The 25,549-nt window shown below is 33.0% G+C and overlaps 1 protein-coding gene across 1 annotated transcript in view; it reads left to right on the top strand.

The window, feature by feature from the left end:
* Window positions 1-24,467, top strand: part of LOC108548330 (Dpr-interacting protein epsilon) — a 95,086-nt gene extending 70,619 nt beyond the window's left edge. Inside the window, exons 4-10 of the mRNA XM_017901196.1 lie at window positions 935-1,093; window positions 6,072-6,200; window positions 6,459-6,596; window positions 12,572-12,721; window positions 14,135-14,179; window positions 23,008-23,073; window positions 24,133-24,467. Coding sequence (XP_017756685.1) covers window positions 935-1,093; window positions 6,072-6,200; window positions 6,459-6,596; window positions 12,572-12,721; window positions 14,135-14,179; window positions 23,008-23,073; window positions 24,133-24,299 — 854 coding nt within the window. The 3' untranslated portion in view covers window positions 24,300-24,467. The remainder of the gene's footprint in view (window positions 1-934; window positions 1,094-6,071; window positions 6,201-6,458; window positions 6,597-12,571; window positions 12,722-14,134; window positions 14,180-23,007; window positions 23,074-24,132) is intronic.
* The last annotated feature ends 1,082 nt before the right edge of the window (window positions 24,468-25,549 follow it).

Here is a 25,549-nt window from a genome sequence, read left to right as displayed (position 1 = left end):
ACCTGCTTGCGTTTATTTGATATCAAATAAAATCTGAAAATCTTGTATTTCATATTCAGGGTGGTTTTCAATTTTTTTTTATTTCTACGTGAATTTAAATAGTTCGATAAGAAAGATATGAAATTTATTTATAAAAGAAATTTATACTTCTTCCTTTTTCTCAAATAATTTGATGAATTATTATGCGATTTATTAAGCTCAAACGAAATCAATAATGATATAATTATTTTCAATATTCTTTTTAATTTTGGAAAATCTTTTCGATATAATGTTTAGTATAATATATATCGAGAGAAGCACTTGGTTCAACGAAATATAGTCTGTATGACAAAGTGCAAAAGGGAAATGAAATGTACAGTAGAGAGGAATAAGGTGCAAAAGGGAAACAGATCGTGTATTGTCAGACATATTTCTCACCTGGTACGATACAAGTCAGGATACTATTATAAATAGCAGAATTATTACAAAGTCATCGCTATCATCTTCAATACCTGTAACATTTTTAAAAATAATTGTTCCTTAAATCATATTTTTTTGTACAGTATGTGAACAGTAATTGATCTGAAAGATATCCGAATTTTGAATAATCTGAAATGTGATAATCTAATAATCAATGTGAAAATTATTTGTATCTAAAGCAATCTATCTAGAAGAATCTACGATTATATTACTATATTGCTATATTACTATATTTTGCTCCACATATGATCCTTTTAAAATAAGTTATTGCTTTAAAAAAAGGGTGTTAATGTAAGTTCGAAAGGATTTAATAGTACAATTTATGACATTTATATGTAATTTAATTTAACAATGATATAACGAAAAGGATAGATTTGCTATGTGATAAGAGATAAATAAAATAACATATTACAGATGGAATAATAATATTTATAATTCACGTTTGGTGACTCTACGTTCGTTTCTTTCTTGACAGTTCCTCCAAACATCCTGGACTATTCAACGAGTACGGATATGGTGGTGGCTGAAGGTAGTAAAGTGACTTTGCACTGCGAAGCGACAGGATCACCGGAACCTAGTATCATCTGGCGTCGCGAGGATAACCAGTTAATACTCTTGCCGAACGGAGAGGAAGGTGAGTTTAATCCTTATCAGAAGTTATGCCATTTTTACTAACTCGGAAAATGTATTTAGAAAATTGTTCGCAGAGATAAAAGTTCATGTAAAATATCTTCTATTAATCTGTCCCCTCCTTTATTTTAATCAACTACTATATATGTACAAAGAGGAAATGATCTTCAAAATTCCTTTTAATTTTTATATTTTAATTTTAACATTTCATTTTTGATCAATTTTAATATTAACGATAAATATGTATATACTGCTGGAATCTGCAGACAGTTCTCCAAACCCGCCTATAGAAATTTTTATATAATTCCTACAATTTTCACTCTTTTGTACTGGAAAAAATTGCGAGTATTCTTCAAATATGAATAAATGAGACTACGGAACCCTCGTATTAAAATATCTAATGGTTCCCTTGAGAAAAATTCCCAAAGTAGTCCTTCTTTTTGGCCCAGATTGTAAAAAAAGATTTCAAAATTGGAAATCGAAATTTATATTATGGATTACACTTATTTTCAAACCATATATAATGTACTGAGGGTTTAAGTGCATATTTTGTGTGACATAGCTTAAAATAGTCTAGAAAATGCAGAGTGGCATTACCACCCAGAGACTAATAGATTAATACAATACCTTGCGACACGTTTACTATAATTTACGATAATTTACACTGTATAGTTCGATTTAAAAATTTCATGCACATCATGAAACATTCTCATTTCTTCATTGATACAGTTTGAAAACACTCGATTCACGTATTTGTCGAAACAAAATAAATAAATAAAAACAAATCATTCGGAACTTCACCCGGGAATAATACCTCGAAAATGAAAATATGTGATACAGATATGGCATTTCCCCTTGCAATCATGGAAGTACCCACGTCAGAAGCATATATAAGTTTCAGCTTGCGGTCTCACGTCGAAACTATAACAAAACAGATTTGCACAGTGATCTCGGGTCACCTGGAAGCATAAACAGACTCATCAACAGACAGTCTATTGTACTTTCACAACGGTCCATTCGTCATTGGAGGAGTTTCAATTTCTGCACGCAAATTTAAGATTGCGGAGTGTCGAAAGCCACGGAAGCATATTCGCCAGATTCGTCGTAACCGAGTCTTGTAGTCCCCGGAGAATGCACACACACCGCGTTCGAGCAAGGCCAATAGGTTAGAGGCCGGTGATACGTTTGCATAGGTGGGAAAGATCTGCTATATTTGCATTGAAATTGGCAAACACCGACAGGGTGCCGTGCGTACCGAGTTTCACGTGGTTGCCTCCTGCATCCGACTGCAATGAAACATTGGATAGGTTATGACTGGTGTTTATTTGAACGTGACCACCTCGTCCGTGACATAATTCCGTTTTTCGAGTCGTGGATTATCGATAAATCGTTCCTTCATGTTCGAAACACGTATGAAATCGGTGCAAATCGGCCGAAAAGAGTAATTTTGTTTCAGATTTTTTAGTTTTTGTCGATAACTTTGCGTGATTGCCTCTTGCGTCCGACTGTTGTGAAATATTGGATAGGGTATGATTGGTGTTTATTTAAATATCGTCACGTTGTCTGTGACGTAAATAATTTTATTTCTCGAGTCGTGAGTCGTTGAGGTTGGGAATTTGAAGTGAAATTATGGAAATTTCTGGTTTGGTTTGTAGATTGTAGATGTTGTGATGTATGATAAGCAGTAATAATTGAAACATAACGAGGTTCAAAAATTATCCTTGTGAATTTCATTGATATTTCAAGAGGCAGAGATTACCTGTCATTTGAATCGGTGTATGTCTCTTTTATTATAATTCTGGCAATATATTGTTTCTTGTAATACCGATTTCACGATGATGTGAGTCTTACTTCAAACTGTTAGAATACGTTATTATTTAAAAACTCAAAACGTTTTTGATAGAAATCCCTTAGTAATTGTGTACATCTGTTTAATTTAATTGTATCAATTTAATTATTATCGATTAGTGTTTTTACGACAAATAAAAATTATTGAAACATTTACTCGTTCCTTGCTTGTCACTATAATTCTTGCTAGTTCATTTTAACGATTGTATAAACTGAATCCAACCATTCAGAAGGGAAAAGAAAATATAAATTATTCCATTGAAAGAACGATAAATATCATATATACCTCATCTTAAAGTCTTCCTTTAATTGAGTAAAAATGAACGCTAATCGTATATTATTTATCCAATTCGAAAGTAAAGCAGAGAAAATTAGGGCATAGTGAAACAGTGAGGCAAACTGTATATAATTCTGTGCCAATTACTAATATATCATATATTATAATATATCAATTACTACCAGTAGTAATAGATATATTGCAAAAGAAAGCTGTTATTATTTAGGAGACTATTTGTTTAATGAAATCTTCTAAGCTATTTATTAAACGACTTTATCTGATATCTCTTAAATTCTTTATTAAAAATTTTGTAATTTTGAACACGAAATAACGCCTTATATTTACATATGATTTCTTCTTAGTTTATTAATCAGAATACGTGCAATAATACTCAATTAGCTTTACTTCAATATATAAGCCATCATGACCTATAATTTCTGTATGAAATTCGTGCATGTTCCTATGTGTATACGGGATAAAATGAAAATGATGGAGGGAAATTTAAAATCGAATTTAATTAATATATTAACCTGCACAGTGTTCTCTTAAAATCTTGTCCAATTTTTCGCAGGTTATTAACGTTCCCGTGTCCCTAATATACCATATTTTAATTCCTTTTTAATTTTTAATATTCCTTTAATTAGAGTCTTTCATAGCCCAATATTTTTCAAGCACTGTTTATAACATACATTTTATATACTCATATTAATTTAGTCTATGACGTATATGTCCTTCTTTGTCTAAATTTTTACATAAATTTAATAAATAAAATAATTAAAATCCATGAAATATTGAAATTCATTAAAATTTAAATTAATTCTAGATACGCTAAAATTAGAATTAACATAGGTACAAAAATAAAAACCACTTACATTTGTGCATCATCCCCAAGTAAATAGAAACATGGAAAAGCAAACTTTAAACCTACCTATTCCTCAGATACAATTTTTAAAATATATTTTTACATATTAAGTAAATATACTATCAAATACATTTCTATATTACCATACAAAACACATTTATCTTCCATCTCCCTGGTTGTAATATTTAATTAAATCCCGTGCTGCCTGCTTAAATATTTACTCGAATTCCCACCACAAAATTTTGTTTGACACGTTCGTTTAACCGATAAAACGTCCTAAAAGTGCAAACCACGTGGTCGTTTAATTGCTCGATCCTCTTCTCCAGAAAAATAATGAAGGGGTGGTAACCTGTTACTCGTTAGGTTTTGCGCGGTTTTCGTTCTTTCCTATTTGACATCGTTCAGTTTGTTAGCCAGGCGCAAATATTCCAGTAGATTTAATTGTGGTTAACGGACGGACGTAGACTACCCCGACTTCCGGATAAGTAAAACAAATTTGTCGTTCTGTAGCTACGAAAGACAAAACCAAAACTGCGTTAGGACGGCTGCTTGTTGCCTGTAAATTTCCGTTTCGCCTTTAACCATACGAACGAAAAATTCTATTTAATTCTTGCACACAACACTAATATTTTCCGTATTGCTTGGGTTTCGATTACCATTCTACAAGAAAAATATTTGCCTTGGACAATTGTAAAAAAAAATGGATACAAATATCAACATTAAATAAACTTTCCTGTCTGGGGAATAACGTGGGGAATAACGTGTGTTTGGCGTGCTGTGTATTATGATTCGCGAAATTTGTATGTGTATATGAATATAAATAAAAATCTATGAATTTTTCTTAAATCTTTTCAGTATGATTAAATTTCGATTTATTTGAGAATAATATTTATTAATAATTCATAAAATTAATAATTCAGAAAAATATTTCCTAGGTTTCTAGTATTTAGTTTTACACAGATAATACAAATATGATTTTTCAAACTTTAAATTTCCTCGAATAAACTATAAATTATTTGAAGGATTTGCTATTTATTATTTATAAATCTATACTATTTTATATAATTAGTAAACTCGTTACAATTGTCGATGTAAAACAATTCTATTGTCTCGAATAAAAATTAATTACATTCTAGATGCTGTGGGAAGAAAAATGAAAAAAGAAACTGTGACTTCAAAAATTTTGTTAAAATTGGGGAGAAAATTTGTGAACTCAGCTGTGCTCTTGATTACTTTCCAAAGCAAATTATAGGAGAAAATTTCGACGCAAGTTTCATCGTATTGCAGATAGCAATACCAGGAAATATACTGATGCTGAAAAAGTTGTTCGAGCCCATTTCAAAAACTTCACTGCTCGTATACCAAACTGTCTGAAAGTGTAACTTCACTGAAACTTCCGGAAAAAAGGAAACAAAAAAAGAGAAGAACATACGTTCAGGATGCTTCAACGAGCTGTATCACGCCACTCTGCATGTCAAATCCGTTTAATCGAAAATGTGCTACACAAATATTAATTTCAGGGAGAGATAACGATATTATGCACGTTTCTTCTTTTCCATATAATGTAAAAATATTGAACAATGAACATATACTTGTTGAAACAAAGTGAAATTATTATTAAAATTATTTAGAGAACATAATCAGTTTTAATAACTGTTTGAAGCAATCATATTATCGAAACCCACCTTTCTGGAGAGGAAAATAAAAATGAATCATATATATTCTCAAAAAATTGTACAATTTAACCGAATGCAAATGAGAAAAATCGATGTTCGTAAATTGAATTAATTTCTCGAAATTTCCTTCTTTATACAACATTTTTCTAAAACTCAAACCCTTGTAATTATTAATATATTTCCAAAGTACGAAGCTGCAGGTAATTCGAAATTCGCAATACAGCAGCGAGTGTCGAATTTTCTGATATTCAAATCCTTACAATAATCAACTGATTTCCGAAATAGCAAATTTTAATCAACGTCGAACTTCACATTGCAGCCACGAGTATCGAAGGGCCAAATTTCAATATCTCCAAAGTGAATCGACTACACATGGGCTTTTACCTCTGCATCGCGTCCAATGGCGTGCCACCGTCAGTCAGTAAAAGAATAATGCTCACTGTCCAGTGTAAGTACACTCAAATATTTTCCAAGTATTCCTCTTCTCTTGTCCACTTTTCCCGTTATACGAACGGAAAAATTCCTGAAAATTTCTCTCCCAGAGATTCGTTCCTCGAACGTTGTTCGTTACCGTGACTCTAGAAATCACTTTTACTCGAATTTCACATCATTACCGGTCCCCGATGATAAAATGCAGAAACTAAGCGGACACGGGAAAGGCAAACGTTTATTTACGCGGTGAGAAAATTTGTCTTTCTTCTTCCAGTTCCGCCCATGATTTGGGTGCAGAATCAATTGGTGGGCGCTCAGGAGGGACAGCCGTTGACTCTGGAGTGCCTCTCCGAAGCTTATCCCAAATCCATCAATTATTGGACAAGGGATAAGGACGAAATAGTTCCACAAGGTAGGTTAAAACAATGATTCACTGTTTTCCCATCGGGTATACAGCAATTATCCATGCAAAACTTCGAGTCCACGTAGTCACTCCAACAGCCATCGTTGTTTTACGCTTCTACCATCGCTTGGACCGGGTCTAACCTAGCCAAGGTGTAATTACGCGTTCGCCCTTCTTGCACGTGGCTCATTCCTAAGGAAGAAGAGTAACCGACTGTAACGAGCCCTTTAAATAACGCAAGACTCATGCCGAACGCGTAAGCACGCGTAGAACGAAGCGCGAGTATAAACGTTCAGCTCCGCTTTATGCCTGGTCTATAAAAGCCAGCTTTAGTACTTTCTATCGACCCGCCAGGCTTCCTTTCAGATCCCGTATTTTCCACGTATCAGGATCTCTGCTCGTTTAGTGGTTCGCGTCAAATACATTTTGACATGTACCACCGACCCATCCTTCTCCAACCCTGATGTCTAAGGTCATGGTGCGTCAGCAGCCTCCGCAGGCTAGCCGGAATTTACCTTCTTTCAATCGCTGCTTCCGCGGCTGGATGCTCTATCGATCTTGCGCGATCACTGCTTTTAGGTAGGCATCGTTCAGTGGTATCGAACCTCTCGCGTTTTTCCTAGTTTCGAATATTTCGAGTGGTTGCAACGAAGTCCTGGAATTGTTGTATTGGAATTTTGGCATTCGTGGAAGTTCGATGATCTTCGTGTTATAGAATGGGATAAAGGTTATGGGAGTAGGGATTTTTGATCGTTTGTGGATATATTGTGGTTTACATTGTGGATTTATAGGAATATATAGATAAATAGATAATTGATAATCGATATAAAAGAGGATATGTAACTGAGCTATTCGTTTATCATATCCACAAAACGAAATTAATAAAACGAAAGCAGGAGTTCATTTTAAATATATGAAGTTATAATTATTACAATAAGTATATAAGAGTATTATGATTATATAAAGGAATATAAAATTATATTAACAATACATAAAGTTGTAGCATGTTTATACCTAAAATAAATTTCTACTTTTTGTTTTATGGAGTTAATGAACACAATTAATTGGGATATAACGTAATCTACTTACATTTAACTATTCAAATGTTAGTAAATCTAAGTGAGGGTATGAATCGCGTGTTTCGTCACTAAATCTAAAAAGGTTCTAAAAATTCATCTATTTAAAACCTTCCTACGTTCAAATACTTTTGTTTCTATGGGATGAACAAATAAAAGACTAATTTCTTCGTATTTAAAAATTTGCTTCACTTCGAAAAATGGATTTAAATTACTTCAACATACGAATGTCTTTATTATAGCTACTTCTTACCGTGAAATCTATACCCCTTACAAATAACTCTCTACGAACCAAGTGCAATTTCCCAGTTCTTTGAATGATCCTTTGTAGCACCAGAATCGATTTGAAAATCTCCTCACTGAATGACACGTCTATTGAAGAAGTGAATCGGCTGCCTAATACGTTTATCTGACTGATACATCACGTGTGGGTCCAAATGTTTCGTCAGATTTACCTTTCAGCCGGTTATTCGAACAGAATTAGCTTTTGAATAATACATGCGAATTCAAGCAGGACGTTAAAGGTATAACATGGTTTTATCTGGCATTTATGAGGAGAGTGGAGAATGCGTGTATGTATATGAAGATCGAAACGACAGAGTCTGGCCTTTTCTCCTGTCGTTATTACGTTGCCAGCCTCGTTGATATTTGCATCTGTATCGAAAGCAATAATAGAACGTACTATGTGAATTTTGATCCTACAATCGGGTTACTACACGATTTTCATCGCCGTTCCATCGATGCATCATATTTTTCATTGCACGTTTGAAAAGATTCTTCGACAGCCCAGAAGAAAAATTGAGATGTCCAAGGATAATTATTTTGATTCATTAGATATTGGTACTAACGAGATTTGAATAATTCCTTTCTTCATTAAATTTCTACCACTGCATCCAATTATGAAAGGATAATTTGTGCGAATATCTCCTTTCCTTCTTTTTCAACTAAGAGTGGAATTATAGAATTTTCCTTAATGAATGTAAATTAATATTTGTACGTCGAAACATCAGTTTTGAATTACTCCATTAAAACTTTTCGTAAATCTTAGTCATCCATTTCTATTTACATAAAAATTATAAATGCGGAGTATTAATAATTTAGAGGAGAACTTATTACGTTTTAACTCGTATAATATCTTTGTGATATACAAGTAAATAATTCAATTTTTATTCCATTGAAGTACTAGTAGTTTTCATGAATTTTTCTTGGATTTCTTAAATAATCGCGTAACTTACAGAAATTCAATTTTTATTTTTCCATCTTATTCGTGGGGAGTTATATAGGAATGGTCATAAAACAATGAACAGAAATAATTTGGAAATAAATGAAGGTTTAAAGAATTTCAAACACAATTGTACTTTTAATACTGCCGTGTCTGTCAAATTCCTTTATAAAATATTTTTCACGTGCAATAAATTTTCATCGATATGCACAGCACTTTTGCTAATAACAAGACTTTTATAACTTTCGAGAGTTATAAAGGCATATAAACATTTTTCGTATCTCATAATTATCTACTCGAATTTAGCTAATAAATTCGCTATTTTCTGTCTCCAATTTGTATCATGGGATTCTGAGAATATAAATGTTTTCTGTTTTAAACATTTTTCCGAATTTTTAAATATGAAATAGAGGATGTTTTATTCCGTCTTATTCGTTTCGTCTCCTTATCATCATTTGATTGTTTTTGAACATATGCAATATCCTTATAAACGTTGGAAATCCGATGTAATGTTATTTTATATTTAATTGTCGCTGAAATTCAATTAAAATTTAATTTTAATTAAAATTATAAAAATTCTTTTCTACTTTCTGTACTTGTTTCTGTTCCCATATATACAACTTTTATCCACATTTCTTACATAATATTCTTCTAAAATTTCATTAATTTATGCCGTAGAAAACGAGAAAAACGATAATAATACCTTCTCCCTTCCATATTAATTTCTACCCCTTACTATAACATTTTTATTCACATCTCCTTCCATATTTCTTTCCATCTTCTCATCAAATTTTCCAACAATTTTCGACATTAATATCAGAGGAACTAACGGTACTTAAATAATTAAACAAAAGCATATTTAATCCCATCTCCCTTAATACCAAATTTCTGTTCATATCTCATTACATAACTTTGCCCGGGAATTTCACAAACCAATTGCAACATCAATGGAGGAAGCTTAACAATACCCTGACAAATCCAACGAGAGCAACAATAATAACCATTGCTTAACGCAAAACGTTCAAACAATTGCTCGTCAATCGTACTCGTGTCACGGAAAGTACAATCGAGCGTTCTCCAAAAATGATTGCTCGCATTATCATGGCGATTCTAGAACCCGGGTCTGTCCAGCTCGATAAACATAAAATGTATTCAACAACGAGATCTCAAAGGCAAAATATTTTTATCGATTGCACCGACTTTCTGGGTCTTTTCAACCCGCGATCCCGCTCTCCTTTCATTATTTCGCTTTGCATCCACGTAGCCTTTCTGTCCGCAGAAGATAGCTACCATCGTTCGATAGAATCTCGAATCTTGTTGGTCGGAGAACGGAAAATGTCTGTGAATGGTGTCGATCTAAACAGAAATCACGTTAACTTAGACCGCCGCGCGACGAATACTAAAATAAGCCATACATGGGAACAAGCAGGGCCCATCTTTCAAACTGATTGAACCATTGTGACGTTTCTTTCGAAAAGAAGCCGGAATTCTCGCGCTAGTTCCATAGGCTGCACGTCCGTTTCCGTCTGAAACGGTCAGCAAGGCGTTATTTATTATCCATCGGGTCGATCGCCACGGGTTATCACCGTTTCGTGAAACGACGTGCTTACGATCGGCATTTTTGTTAAAAATGAAACTGCAGTCGTTACGATTAAGGAACGTTGACTTCCAGGCGAATTTTATGTCTCTTGGTCACAGCGTCGAAGCGTACTGGATTTTTTAACTCGGGTGTCTTACGACACGTCGATAATATCGGTTATGCCAATGTAATTTTGGCATTTGATGCTTGTACGATGGTTAAAGTTGCATGGAAATTTTACGCAAAAAAATTGGGAAATGAAACGACACGGTTACCGGTGATCTTTCGGTTAAGAATTAAATTGCAGACGTCAGGAGTAAGACATATTGACTTCCATTAGCGAATTTACCGTTTTTGAGATGTCTGTCTTATAATTGGAATTTTATAAAAATATTTTATGAAGAAGTTGGAAGTGAAATTCTCGCTGGTGACACGTTTGTTAAAAATTATATTATAAATGTGGACTTTTATTTGCAAATTTTGCCTGTATTATGATTAAAGTTAAAAATTTCATAACAACGGTTCATGCAGAAGTTATAGAAGGAAAATTCACTATCGAAATTTATGTTAGAAATTACAATATAGACGGTGCGCTTCAGAGACATTATTTTCTCAGAAAATTTGGTACACTTTGCTCATAACTACAAATTGCAGTCGTTTTTCATCGTCATAATGCGGAATGTATTACCCTATTTTGACATTTGAAATACCAGTGTCATGATTAAAATTTCATAAAATTGTTCTGTGCAGAATTTGGGCAGTAAAATGATGTTCTTACGATCGACATTGTCAAAAATGAAACTGCAACCATTACGACTGAAAAATAAAATTTCAGAATTGCAATCATATTTCATCACGATAATGCATAGAGTTTTATTTGGCTTTATTATCTGAAATATATCTGTCGCGAATAAAATTTCACAAAAATGTGTATTATAGAATAAACGAAAAGTATTATGAATGTCAGTGTGTGATAACAATAATTTTCTTCTAACGAGAATGGTTAGTATCATATGAAAAATAATCCTGCATTTTTCTAAATGATATGACACGATTTTTTTTTCTCTGAGTAATAACAACTTTGAAAAGCAATTCAAGAGAATTACGATCAATTAGATATGAAAGCAGAAACTTTGAAAACGTGAATTTTCATTTCGATGTGGAAGTTAATTTGTAAAAAGATTTGAATAGTTCATTGACAATGTGCAAAAATATATTTGATTAATAAAATCTGCAAATTAATCTTCGTGATTTTAAGCCTAGACAATTATATCTATTTAATTCCAGTTAAGTTTTGCTTCATGCGTCGTTTGTGTCCTCCATTTTGACGTTTGTATGCGAAACTGACATTGCAAGCAGCAGTATTACAGGACAGTGCATTCACTAAGATGATTCGCACAAGACTGATAAGGTTAAACACCAACAATGTCGAGACAAGCAAGCATTAAATCAACTAGTTTCTCGTGTAATATCGTAATTTGTTAATCAAGTCATCGTAGAAAGATAAAAAGTTTTTAAAAAGTTTAACGAATTTTAACTCCCTTGATAGTTCTTTTGTTAATTTAATTGTTACGTTATAAAATCGTGAAGAAATATGTACAAATAGTAATCAGAAATATCTTTTCTCGTTATTCTACCAAATTTTCCAGAATCGGAAAGGATAAATGTTTTATTCCATATCTTTCCATGTAACCAAATGGGCAGTTTAAAAAGAAAAGAAGATGCTTTTAATTATATCCAGACGACATCGACTGACGGACGAAAGCGCAGAGCGTACAACATTCGCCATTCCAAAAAATAAGATTTTAATTATTGAAAATTCCCACATCGATCCAAGATAGTATATGTAGTGGTAGCAAGTTTGTGGATTTCGAGAAATACGTCTAACTAAAATTTCTAGAATTTTATTTCATTTAATAAAATTTAATTTAATTTTACTTGAGAATTCCTAAAATTCTATTTTTCTCTTTTTAATACAGTGTAAATTGATACACTAAGAGTATCAATTTTATGATAGCAGCACTTTTAATATAACGATGTGATTTCAGTATCAATTAATATCGCCGCCCATTTATAAATTAATGAAGTAACCATTTCTTTTTTTCAGGAGGTAAATACGAACCTATACTACAAGACAATGCGTACAAAGTTCACATGAAGTTAACAATAAGTTCTGTCAATGCGTCGGATTTTGGATCGTACAAGTGCGTTTCCAGAAATGCATTAGGGGACACTGATGGTACCATCGAAGTTTATCGTAAGTTATTTATATATTTATTTACCACAATTTATATACTTTAGAAATTGGAAAAATCTCACCCCTATCAAATTTTGATCTGCTTCATATAACTAGAACTCGATTCACCCTATACATTTTTAAATTTATCTTGGGAAATAGATTAAAATATCTTATTACCGAATTACTAAATGTTTCAAAATATTTAAACGAAAGTACATAGCAATATCGGAATACGTAGTGGATGTACTAAAATAACTTAGTAATATGCTAAATGGCCTGTAATATCCAAGTATTAAATGTATCATAATATTTAAACTGACAATGAGATAGCTATGGGAATATCGAAATATTTCAGGAATATACTAGAATTTCCAAGATATCAGATTATACCGGAATAAAAATTTCGAAAAGATTCTACGGGCTAATGTCGATTTAGTAATTTTCCCTACCTAGACGATTATCTCTATGCACAGGAAGATGAGCGGATGGTCTCATCTTGTTAAAACAACCATGCTTCCGGAAGCTCATCGAAAATTACTTCCTAGTTAAGGCTTTTGTTAAAGCCTTTAAATACCGCGTGAAACAAAGCTCTGTCGGGTTGGAAAATTTTATCAGAATGGTCTTTACGAGGTTCTAACACACTCCTTTCAAGGAAATGATTACACCACGTTGATTACTCCGCGATGACATCGTGATAATAAAAATACATTTTTACTTGAACATACGCCTTGGAGTAAAGTTATTCCGTGATTCAAATACGGGGAATTTTACGTCTCACATTTTAGAATACAAAATGTAATAGAGAGTCATTGAAAAGTATTATTGTTGGAAAGTTTCTGGTGAAAATGAATTTTACATTCAAAGTGGTTAATACGAAAGTTCAGTTGCCAGTTCTAGAGCAGGTAAATATTCCAATGAAAAACTTGCGATTTATTTTATTGCCAGTCGTTATCTTGAAAACTATGCTGCGCCAAGTGTACGTTTACCGAAAGTGTTTGCGCGTGTAAACTTTCTGCCGTAATGTGGAGAGTAACAAGGAGTTAGAATCTTTGGAAGTTAAAACACGGGTAAACAGCCGTGGCAGCTCGAATTTGTTAAAAATAAACTGCTTCGGCGCCATATTTTCCTTTAGTTACGATTTAACAGTTTCCAACATGTCCGTAAGAACGTTTAGAGGCTTCCAACTATGATAAAACCGAAATTATTTTCTCATTGTTTATTTAGGTTTATCGTAAAGGTACCTATGAAGATAATTTTGATAATTATTACGTCTTAGATTATTAGAATCCGAATAGCGTAATAAATAGTTCTATAATTAAATAATTTTATGTATCTGAGAACGTAATCGATATGTAGCTTAGTTTAGTTGCATGTATACTTTAACACGCAGTTAAAGTATGTTACTGTAATACACATTTCTTTATGTTTCAGCGATAAGGACTTCGAATTCAAACGGTAGTAACACGAGCTATAAAGGTAAGTTTTTATTTACATATTAAAACATTTCGTGTAAAATGATAGCAATTTATAAACCACTGAAGTAATAATATTTAAGTTATTTCTTTACAGACACGTAGAATTAATTGTAGATACGTGTAAAACATTGTTGCATGTATGGTATGTTCAAAATTATTTTTGTCGCAATTTTTCACAATTCAGAAAAATTTTATTGGTTTAAATCAATTCGTCCGAAGGAAATTGCGTTCAGTATGCAACACAACGAATATGCATTCAATTTTTTTATTTATTAATTATTCCATCTATTAACAAGCATTAAGCATATCATACATTACTGTAGTTATGCCTTTAAATCAGGAAGAGATCATCGGTAATCCGAATAGTAGGTTAGGGAGTAGAATTAATTTCCAGCGGTGTTAATGCATTAATTCGTGTATAATTAGGATGAAACACTTTGAAATACAAATGGAACCTCTTACGAGGGTTATGAGGTTTACAACAGCTTCCATTATTATGGAAATTTAAATAAATTTATATTCCTAAAGCTTTCAAAGGAATATTATTACCTCTTTCTACGGTTACAGAAATTTAATTCAATTTTTAATTGGCCTGATATAAATTTGTATGAAATGAAATTTCATATTCTACCTTAATTTGTGATAATAGAAAATTAAACAGTTAGGTATTAGTATTACGTGAAATATAATTACTTGAAAATTCCAATTATTTAATGACTTCAATTTAAGAGCTAACAATAAAATATTCCTATTTAGAATAATCTTTTCCATTTGTCTGAAAATACGAAAAACAAGGTAACCTAAATATAAACATCTTGCCAAACTACAGTCTCACGATCGTGAAACTCGACAAGTACTACACACTGCCCCTTAGAGACCAATTTTCCCGCATAATAACTTTCCGCCAATCATCGCCAATTAATAAACCCAAAAATCATTACGGATCCTTCCATCCGTAATCTCCCAATTAAATCACCCACCGAGAACAAGGAGCGAGCAACCCTCTATTCCGTCATGGAGTTTCGCCGCCATTTCGCAGCTGCTATTCTCTTCACGCCTGACTCTTCGTCACAGCATACGTTCTCCAAACAAAATAACAATTTCCTACCGCAAAATTTAACACTTGGCGGATTTAACGATCGTCAAATTCCCTCGTTACCCCGTTTTTCGCTTCTCTCTGCGCCTCTTCAACCCTCAGAAACTTCCATCCAGATCGTCCGCGGTGTGCTTTATTTTTTATGCTCGCAACGCGAGCCAGGAATCGGGCAAACACGTTCGGCTTATGCTATTGCTCGCTTTGTACCTAGTGGTACTTTACGAATGATGCAGCGTAACGTACTTGCGATGAAATAACGGGTCGCTGATTAATTAGATCGAGTGTCTGGTTTGTGCATGCCAATCCACTCAGCGGATATTCCCTTGAATCGCGACCTCTACAAAAGCTAGACAACACCGGTCCCTTGCCTTTCATCCACCTGCACTGTCAAAGCTTATTTCGACTCCCTGCCCAACTTCTCGGATAATTGTGTGTCGCTTTCGAAAATAAAATTGCCTTTTCTCTTATGGCCGATCGGGGACACAGTCGTCCGTGTAATGCGGATCGAATCGATGAGGATTAGTTTAGCGGGCTAATAACCAGTCGGAAATGGATCCAACTTCGTCGACTTCGTTATTGCCTTTACCATGCAGCATTGTCACGCTTTGCTGATTTTCTCCTCGCGTTTATTTCCTTTTACCCCTTGTTTTTTTATTTCTCTCCTCTTTTCGCGTGTCAATGAGCTAGGTGACTTGGTCAGGTTTTCTTTTTCGACGTCGTTTGACGTTGATCGAATGTTTGCGGAAGCAGGAAGGTATCAAAGGGATTCGGCTATCGGATTTTCTTCGCGCAATGTTAAATGTACGCTGACAGGTTCATTTGATGGAGTATTGCACTTTTCGTGCAAATATAATATATTTTTTTCTCCGAGTTTCTTTCAGAGAGTCGAAATCCTTTGATGTACCTGGGTTCGTATAGTAAACTCAATTTAGAATTGCCAGTCAGCTGGATCATTTTTCCTTTGTATTATCTTAGATCGGGTAATTTGATTCTTAGATAGGAGGAGAATTGCAATACTTATCGTATGTTATTGTTTCAATTTATTTTTTAACCGGGTAGAGTCAAAGGTTGAATCATCCAGCAAGAATGGATTAAAAGTATGAATATTATTTAAGTAGGAGATTATTCAGCTCATGCATTCAATTGTCAAAATTACCGAAAACTACTCAGAGTTCCAAAGTATTATTGAAATTCTATATGTCTGTGTAAAAAGTTGGAGTAACAGAGAATCTCATGAAATATTGAAGTTAATACTGAGCAGAACCTAATCCAGTCAGAGACATTCTAGTATTACAGCTCTGAAGCGTACTAATCTTTGTCCTCTGTTCATCTTCTGACACTAATTCACACCCAGTGTAGGTAACCATCTGTCAATCCCCTGTAAGTAGATCCATTATTCCAAGAGTCAGTTCCTCTATCTGGAGTTCATATCCCTGAATTTCTAAGATTATGACGTTCCTATAACTACATGGAGCAAGAGAAGTCGTATCCTGAAGTTGTCGTTTACGTTTAACCCTTCCCCTTGGCATGATCCATTTAAAGCACATGCAAGATGACTAGAAGCTATAATCCTGAAAAATAGTAATTGGTCCAATCCTCGTCGCAAACTTTAAAATAAATCTCTATCTCAAAACGTTCAGCGACAATTGATAATAAAATTCATCCGTAAACGGAAACATGTTCTAATCGTGTTGTTTTCCTCTAACATGCTGGCAAATAAAATTTCAAGGGAAATTATATCACATCTATTCCTACTGAACTGAGACCAACTGTTGTTCTTCCAGTCATGAACTAGTTGAAAGAACAAAGGATGGCTGAAACTGATAATCCTCGGCAATAGCAAGTGGTCATGTCCACGTCGCGAATTCTAAAATAGGTCTTTTATCCCAGTGCACTCGATGATAATTGATAATAAAGTACATCAAATGACGAAAGTATGTTTCGATCAGGCTGAATCTCTCTATCCTGACGTCGAATGAAAGAAATTATTCGACCACTAACGTCTGTCGATCGACGGCTGTTTGTCAGTTAGCCATCGCGTTACTATGCTTTGTCGATTTGCGGTAAACTAATCGATATTTTTATATCCATCCAACATGCACTCCAACAGCAGCACCTCCGATATCGATTTTGCTAACCGTCTGTGTACCCGATGTCAGTATCCTTCGTCGCCGTATAAAACGTACCAGTATCCTCTGTGTAAATTGAATTGGCCCGCTTAAGGCTATCGAAGGATAAATCCCACAATATCGTTTGGTCACTCTATCACTGTACCCCGTGTTTTTCCTTCCCGTGGTTTCTAGACTCTATTGTTTGCTTTAAAGCCGCAAAGCAGAAATTTACAGACACACGTATTTCGCTTCAAACCGTACCGCAACATTTCAACCTGGCAAAAGCAGATCGTCGAGATATCGTGCAAGTATGATATATGGGCGTTTCTTTGATCGGTGAATAATGTGGTGAATGGAAAAGCGTGAGGAATAAACTTTACCCGGAAATATAAAAATTTGCCAAGTATTCGTGGAATTCGATATCGTTTGAAAAACTATTCGTGCGATATTTGGAAAATCTGCCTTGCGTCGCAATTCATTCGCGTGGTATTTAGAAGAATGCTATTTTGTTTCGGAATTTATTCGTATGAGATTTAAAAGATTCTGAAATTCTATTTTGTTTGATAAATTTTACGTGATGTTTGTAACAATTCTCTCTCGCTTGAAAATTTATTCCCATAGCATTTGGAAAGATCCTAAAATTCTACGCCGTTCCGCGAATTATTTATATAATATTTACAAAAATTCTATTTTGCCTTCAAATTTGTTCATATATTATCCGGGAAGTTTTAAAATTCTATTTTGTTTCACAAATTGTTCTTACGATATTTAAACAACTTCGGATCCATTTCGAATTTACTCATGTGCCATTTTAAAGATTCTATGCTGTTAAAAGTTTAGTCGCATGGCATTTAAAAGAATTGCATTCTCTAAATAATTATAGCAAAAATAATTATGATGTGCACAAAAATTTATCTATTTCGAATTCGATACTTAGCGTGGGGCTCGTTGAAATATACAGACACGCTGACAGAATTGGATTCTTTTTCCACACGAAGTCGGTAGAATTCTATACGTGTAACTTGACTGTTTAAAGTCTTTCGAAGGACAGTTCAGATTCAACGTGATTACGACGCTCGTTTTTCAAGTCGAGACGGAAGCATTTCTGTGTGAAATCGTGAATGAATAGGAACCGCCGTGTCAGATTTACAAGCCTACCATCTCATTTGCTTTCGACAGGCAGCCGGTTGCGAAAAAGACGTACAAAAGTCGATAGAACCCGTTTCAGAGAAGCTAGACGTTTAGAAGAACGCCTGTATAAAAAGCCACGGTTGAATGCCATTTTGAACTTACACCTTGTTCATCAAACCCTTTTCCCTCCTGGTAAAACGCGAGGCTTTTGCTAAACTTCCAGTTTGTTTCTGAATACACGCGCAAATTTCCAAAAATCCTATGAATATTCACCTCCGAATATCATATCCTCGGCCAACGAATTTTCCACCTTACGTATATTATGAATTTTTACGTAGTTTACGGGGTTCGTTGTAATTTAGTATTAGATAGAGGAATTAATTTTCATCCGTTAAATTTGCATTTCTTGATTTCAATTCATAATTTTACTTAGCGAGGAATTTGGTTAATCGTGTAATTCATTTTTGTGATTTTCTAGTAATATAAAATTTTGAATTTTATTTGTTAAGTAATACTTGTATTTTTGTAATTATGGTTTTCAGAATTCTATGAAGAATTTGAAAGTTTTTTTTCTAAAATTCGCATGTTTTTGAATTTAATGTACTCGTATATTTAAATTATTACTTTTATTGAGCGAATAATTTTGTTAATTTTGTTATCAATTTTTGTTGTTTACTGGTTAAGAATTTCAAAGGTGTCTTTAGAATTCGCGTGTTCTTGACATGTAGGTCTGTGCAATATTATTTATAATGGTGTCAATTATTTAAAGTTCGAGTAAAAAAGGATTGTGTTAAGAGTTCAGTAATATAAAAGAATTTTTGAAATTGAAGTCATTGCTTTTGATGAAAATAAATCTGGAATGAAAGTAAATAAATCGATCAGACTTTTTGACCTCAATTTTATATTGTAAGCATAATATTCGATACATTTTTCTGTTTTATTTTTCCAATATATCTCGTTTCATAGCATATTGAAAAAGGTACTAATTTTTCATGTGCACATCTCACTTGAAGATATTCTTTTGAAATAAGCAGAGTAAAAATAAAAATTTCTATTCATATATACAATTCCATCAAAGAACAAAAACTATCTGGATAAAAAAATTTCTATTAATTTTTATGGCACAAGTGAAAAATGCAACATTATTATCTAATTACAATGTAAGATCAGCTTCAACATTTTCTACAAATAGTTTTCCATTCTACCACTAGTTTCAGAACAGCTTTGTGCAAAGTTACTCGCGATTTTCATCCAGACCAACTAAATCCCGTCGTGTTTTTTAAACTGCCAGTTTCTACGAATATTTTTTCCCAGCTTCGTAACATGTAATTTTCAAATTTAAGCTTTATTTTCAGATATCATTGTAAACGTAAAACACGGCTCTTGAAAATAGTTCGAAAATTTTTGAATTTCAATGGCATTACAAAATTTTGTATTAAATATTTTCAATAAAATTCTAGAAAAAAAAATTCACTCCTCCATATATTTCTAACATTTTTTGAAACGTTGAAAATTAAGAGAAAACGTAACAGGAAACTAAGTTTTATCTTCTTTTACTTCTTTTTTCTAAACCGCTCAATTATAAATATAAACGTATGAATCAATTTTAAATATAAAACATTAAACAAGAATCCAAGTACTTTCGTGGTGTAATGAAATTTGTATTTTAGTGCTTTGACAGCAAGGAAAAATGAAATTAATCAATTCGGTATGTAGACTGTTCGATTATAAATACAGATGTATATTTCTATTTTGCAAATATTTTGTAAATATCGATGAGTATTTGAAAGGTATAAATTTTTAGAAAAATATTTCAGTTCATTTATTTTAATTATATTTTAAAGTTTATTCTTTTCTTAGATTTCATTCTTTAACAGACATACTTTGTATTTGTTTTTATACGTTTTTATACGTTGCTCAGTTATTTCATGCGATATACCTTTATGTCTACTATTTCTTTCCCTTTGAAGCAGTTCTGTACGAAGCTTCTTATCATTTACATTTTCTCAGGGACATTCATTGGAAAATGAACAATAGAAGTATTTCTTCATTTTCATAATCTCATATCTTCTGAATTATTTCTAATTCAGGCATGCATAAGTATACTCGATAATATTGTTGAATGTAATTATACAACAAGCAGAAGCGAATTGTTCCACCTAATTAATATTCAAGTTATAATCCATTACGTAGATCGATGTAAATTTATTGCTGGATTATTTAACTAACGATATATATTTATCCTTGAATTATGTATTATTTGAATGCATAGATGGTCGAATATGAAATGACGGGATTTAATTAAAAATTGAGTATTTCCTTCTAGTAAATGTGACATGATTAAAAGTAGAATTATGATCCTCCTGGATGTTCTCCGAATTCAAGGTAGCATTGTACTATAATAACATTATACTATACATTGTACTATAAATCGCAAATTAATATTACCATATTAAATTAATTTCATTAAAATTTCAGATACAAGTATTAAATTAATAAATACAATTTTAGTATTATAATGTATTCTTTAAAATACGATGCATTGATTTTAAAATTCTGAACAGGCTCGTTTCCTCGAAAAATAGACGAAACGATTTCAATATCGACATTTGTGTTAATTTCTACATTCAGTTTGAATTTAACATTTAATTGGGGTATTTATTAATAAGAAGAGCCATTCATTTGCTCGTTCCGCTTCATAGTCCTTTTGTAATGAAAAATCCAGGATTTATTATTGGCTCAGTGTCCAGCCGCATTTGCGTGTACACTCGAAGGTCGGAAATCGATATATGCAAAATATTTTGATGCTAACAGATTGAGAGGCGACGTTGCGTTCGATGGAAGATTTATAGAGCCGTTTCGAGCCATAGGTCAACTTTATTGAACTCTGTCCACTCTTCTCTGCACGAGTACCCGCTTCGGGATTTAGAGCAGATATCGCAGTATTACCAACAAAGTCTCCAGAACGCAATACAGTATCGATGTTCAAGGATTAAATATCCATTGTCTCAGTCTATACTGTGTAATTATGCGATTGAGTACGTTTTTTATATTGTCGATAGACGTCCTTTAATTTTTCTGAGAGAAATTAGTCTATTAACGCTAGCTTCAGTGAGATCTAGATTTGGAACCATTAGATCCTAGTTAGAACTGATTCCATAAGTTAATTATAGTGTTGTTTGAAATGAATATTTAAATAAATTTAGTAGCAAGTGAAAGTAATGTATAATATAATTAATAATAATATATTAGATTATGTATTATATTATTAGCAATAAATGAGTGAAATTAATATTCAACAACCATTTATTTTAAAATTCTCTTAACGGAGATGCTAATTCTAAAAATATAACTTTTCAAAATTATCAAAATTCAAATATATTGCAATATAATCTGAAAAATAATTTTCAAAATTACAATCTTCCCATAGAACTGCGACTGAAAATGTTCCTTTCCGCGTTATTTCTCCTCGACCGTATTCGAATCGAGTTTCATATTAATTCATTTCTCTTTTATAATTAAAACCAAATGAAATATTCGAGTATTCGTCTCCTGCTGCGACACTCTGCACAATATCTATTGATTTCTCGTCCAAAGAAATGCCCCAGAAAGTTGATTTGAAAAATATAATATGTAAAACATTTATTTAAAATCCACTTTGATTTATTTGCAAAATATTAATTCTGTATTAAAGTTTCTTCTATCGAACTCATGAATAAAAGTATGAATTTACGGGATAAGCAATGCGTTATGTGTTAATCGAATAGCGCGATATAAAACGAACGAAACGAACGTATGTAGGAACAAGTGACAATTTGTCGAGAATTTCCACTAATGAACAGGGAAACGTGTCAATTATTTCTCAAACGTTACGACCATCTACGTTGCTTTGTCCTGTTGTTCTCCGGCCACCCCATGTTTCTTAAGTTCCTTCATCATTACTCGAGAGAACACACGGCTCCAGGATGCATTTTTCATGGAGATAAACGAATTTAGGTTCCAACTGTGACAAAATGTATGATTGGTTTTTTGGTCATGGCGAAATGCAACATTTTCCCATTATCGTTCGTATTTAACGTCAATCTTAGCTCGGGCTCGTTGCTGAGAAATAAAAAATAGAAAAAAAGCGAGATAGAAGTGCAGCATTTCGTTTTTTCTTTCGTCTGTTTGTTACTGTTTCGAGAGAGAAAGGACCGGGAACTAGAATATGAAATGCAAGATGGATTGAAACGTTTAAAAAGACAATAAAGCTAGCAATTTCTCGAGAAACAATTGGAATATTTTAAGCTTTTTTCACGAGAAAACACGTACTGTATAAACTGTGATTTATTACGGGTATAATGCGAATTGCATTCTGGAATGAAATTTCTTCATTTTTTTCTTGTTTGAATTGCGTGATACTTGAATTATTTTTTAGATATTTGCAGTAATAGAATTGTAATTTGACAGTTTACTGCTCTTTTTGTATAATAAATGGCGATTTTATTGCAGGAAAATTGAGGCACAATTCGAGAAACGATATTTTTGAAGGGAATCAAGATATGCTCAAAGAGAGAGGTAAATATAATTCGTTCAAATATACTGTGGTTTACAACAAATGTAGGCTAAAGTAATTGCGACTACAAAATATGATAAATAAAAGTGAGTTTGTTGTGTAAAACATAATTTGTGTAAACCATAATTTAATCATAGTGTGTCTATTCATCCTGTGTAAATGAAACCAATATAATTCCACATATTTACTTATTGAAATTAAGAGACTGTAAGTATACATATAATATATTATAAACTCTTCAACAAATAATCTATATTTCATACAAAGTATGTAATTTTAATATATCAAGGTAATCTTAATTATCATGCGATTTCACTTATCCAAAATAAAACAGGTCATAATTTTCTGAAAAATAATTCACAAAGCATTCACTGCTATAATACCATCGCTAATAACCATATAAATAAACATAATTAAAATTACACGAGCGAATATTTACAAAATGTAATACCTTTTTATCAACATGAAACTTTAATACTGTAAATTATTTCTCAAATCTTTCATCTACTATTCCTCTTTTCTCCGAATCATATTTCACATAATTCCCGACATAGATTTATGAGCCCACGAATTTATGTTCACGAATAATTAATGCGAAATAATAAATTATATATACTAAAACTATAATCCAAAGTGGTAATAAAATAGTAAGTCAAAATGACGCAATAAGTAAATTAAAGTAGATTAAGAAATAACAACATAATAAAAGCATATAATATAATAAATAATAAATTAATAAGTCAAAATAGAATATAACACAAACCAACTAAATGTACTAACGTAAAATAATAAATTACACGGTAATTTAATCTCAAATAAATCTGCATAAATGATCTAAACTAAACCAATAAATATCAGAAAAGTAATAAAATGTCGAGGGAAAATAAAAGAATAAATCAAATAAATTAGCGAATTCAGCAAATAAGTAATAGAAATAAGTACAATTTATCATCGACTACTTTCATCAAATCTACTTAGCATCAAACCTCCCTTACATACCTCCTTACACAAAGCTACGTTTGCACATATCACTGAGAGTATCGCAATTTCCTCTTTTGCAGACCTGAAGTTACGAGGGCGCAAAGAAACCAGCGGAAACGAAGAGGACGATTACGACGATTCCGGTGCGACGACGAGCGTGAACTCTTTCAGCTTGATTCTCGCTTTGGTCACATTCATCGTTTACCTTCACCATCATCCGCAGTTAAGAACGCTGCATCCGGCTTGAAAATCGGCCCCCGCCATCTCAGCACATCATCATCGGATCCTCCTTACGATCGTGACCCACCAAAAATTTGTAAATCCATTTAGACATCTATCCCTCAGGGACTCCATACCGAGGATAGATTAATCATGTAACCGCGCTGACCACTCACACTTGTATGATAACACATTATTACCGCTATTATTCCTATTATTCTCGTCATTATTATTCTTGTCATTGCGTAACGACATTAGCCATCGTAAGTTAAACTGTAATTGCAGTAGACTAGCCGTTAGAACGCGAATGGAAATTCTTTCCTTCTCGCGAAGAACCTCTCTCTCCTCAGAGAGCAATAAGCAATCGAGAACACGAGAAGATCCCTTGCTGGAATTGAATTTATAGCCTATAATTTGTAGGTGTGCGCGTGTGTATAGCGCGCCCGAATCATACTCAATCGTAATCGATCATGATACTTGGAACTAGTCGATATCGAATTTAACTGAAGCTTTTACGTAGTCCCTTGTGTTGGGGATAGTAACACTGCGCTGATCGGTGGTTTTCAATCAAAATTAACCCTGATGATGAAAACAATTTTCTGTGTTTGTATACAACACGAAAACTTCCAAATGAACTTCAGTATAATTTATCTGAACTATGACGCTTTGTTGAAATGACACGTGAAATGAATTGTAAATTTAATACAGGGTTTCTCATCCTTTCTTGGCTTACGATCATCTTTGCCTATTTTCTTCATTTCTTCCGATAGTTTATATTTATAAAATATGCACCTAGACATTTGTGTCGTATTCTTGCTTATTCGTATAAATTAATTTATAAACACTTGGCATAAATATTTTTCCGCGGCCACGAAAATTTAGTGTCCCTAAATACAGTGTCTCTTAATGTCACAGGACCCTGAAATTAAGAAATTCTGGTTAACAAACTCGGTTTTAATATACCACGGTGTTAAAATTGCGACTGTTCCCGCATAATACGAGTTTCTGTAACAAGTACAACACGATTTGATTTAGATAACTTGAACAGTCTTTTGCACAGTCTTTTGCACAGTCTTTTGCACGATTGTATCCTTTATATTATTGTGTTGATTTTACAACGCATTTTATTTACGACACGAGACGAATAATCGTGTTATAAGGGGGTTAATTATAGTGATATACTCGTGACCCGGTCAGTAAAGTGTTGAGTGTATTTCGTGTTTAATTCCAGTCCCATAATTTAGTGTTTTTAATATAAGGTTTAGACGTGGTAGTTGT

The sequence above is a fragment of the Eufriesea mexicana genome, unplaced genomic scaffold (genome assembly GCF_001483705.2).
Source record: "Eufriesea mexicana isolate 0111107269 unplaced genomic scaffold, ASM148370v2 scaffold1553, whole genome shotgun sequence".
In the NCBI taxonomy this organism is placed as follows: Eukaryota; Metazoa; Arthropoda; class Insecta; order Hymenoptera; family Apidae; genus Eufriesea; species Eufriesea mexicana.
Note: the sequence above shows the minus strand (reverse complement) of the source record. Positions and strands in the feature narration are given on the sequence as shown.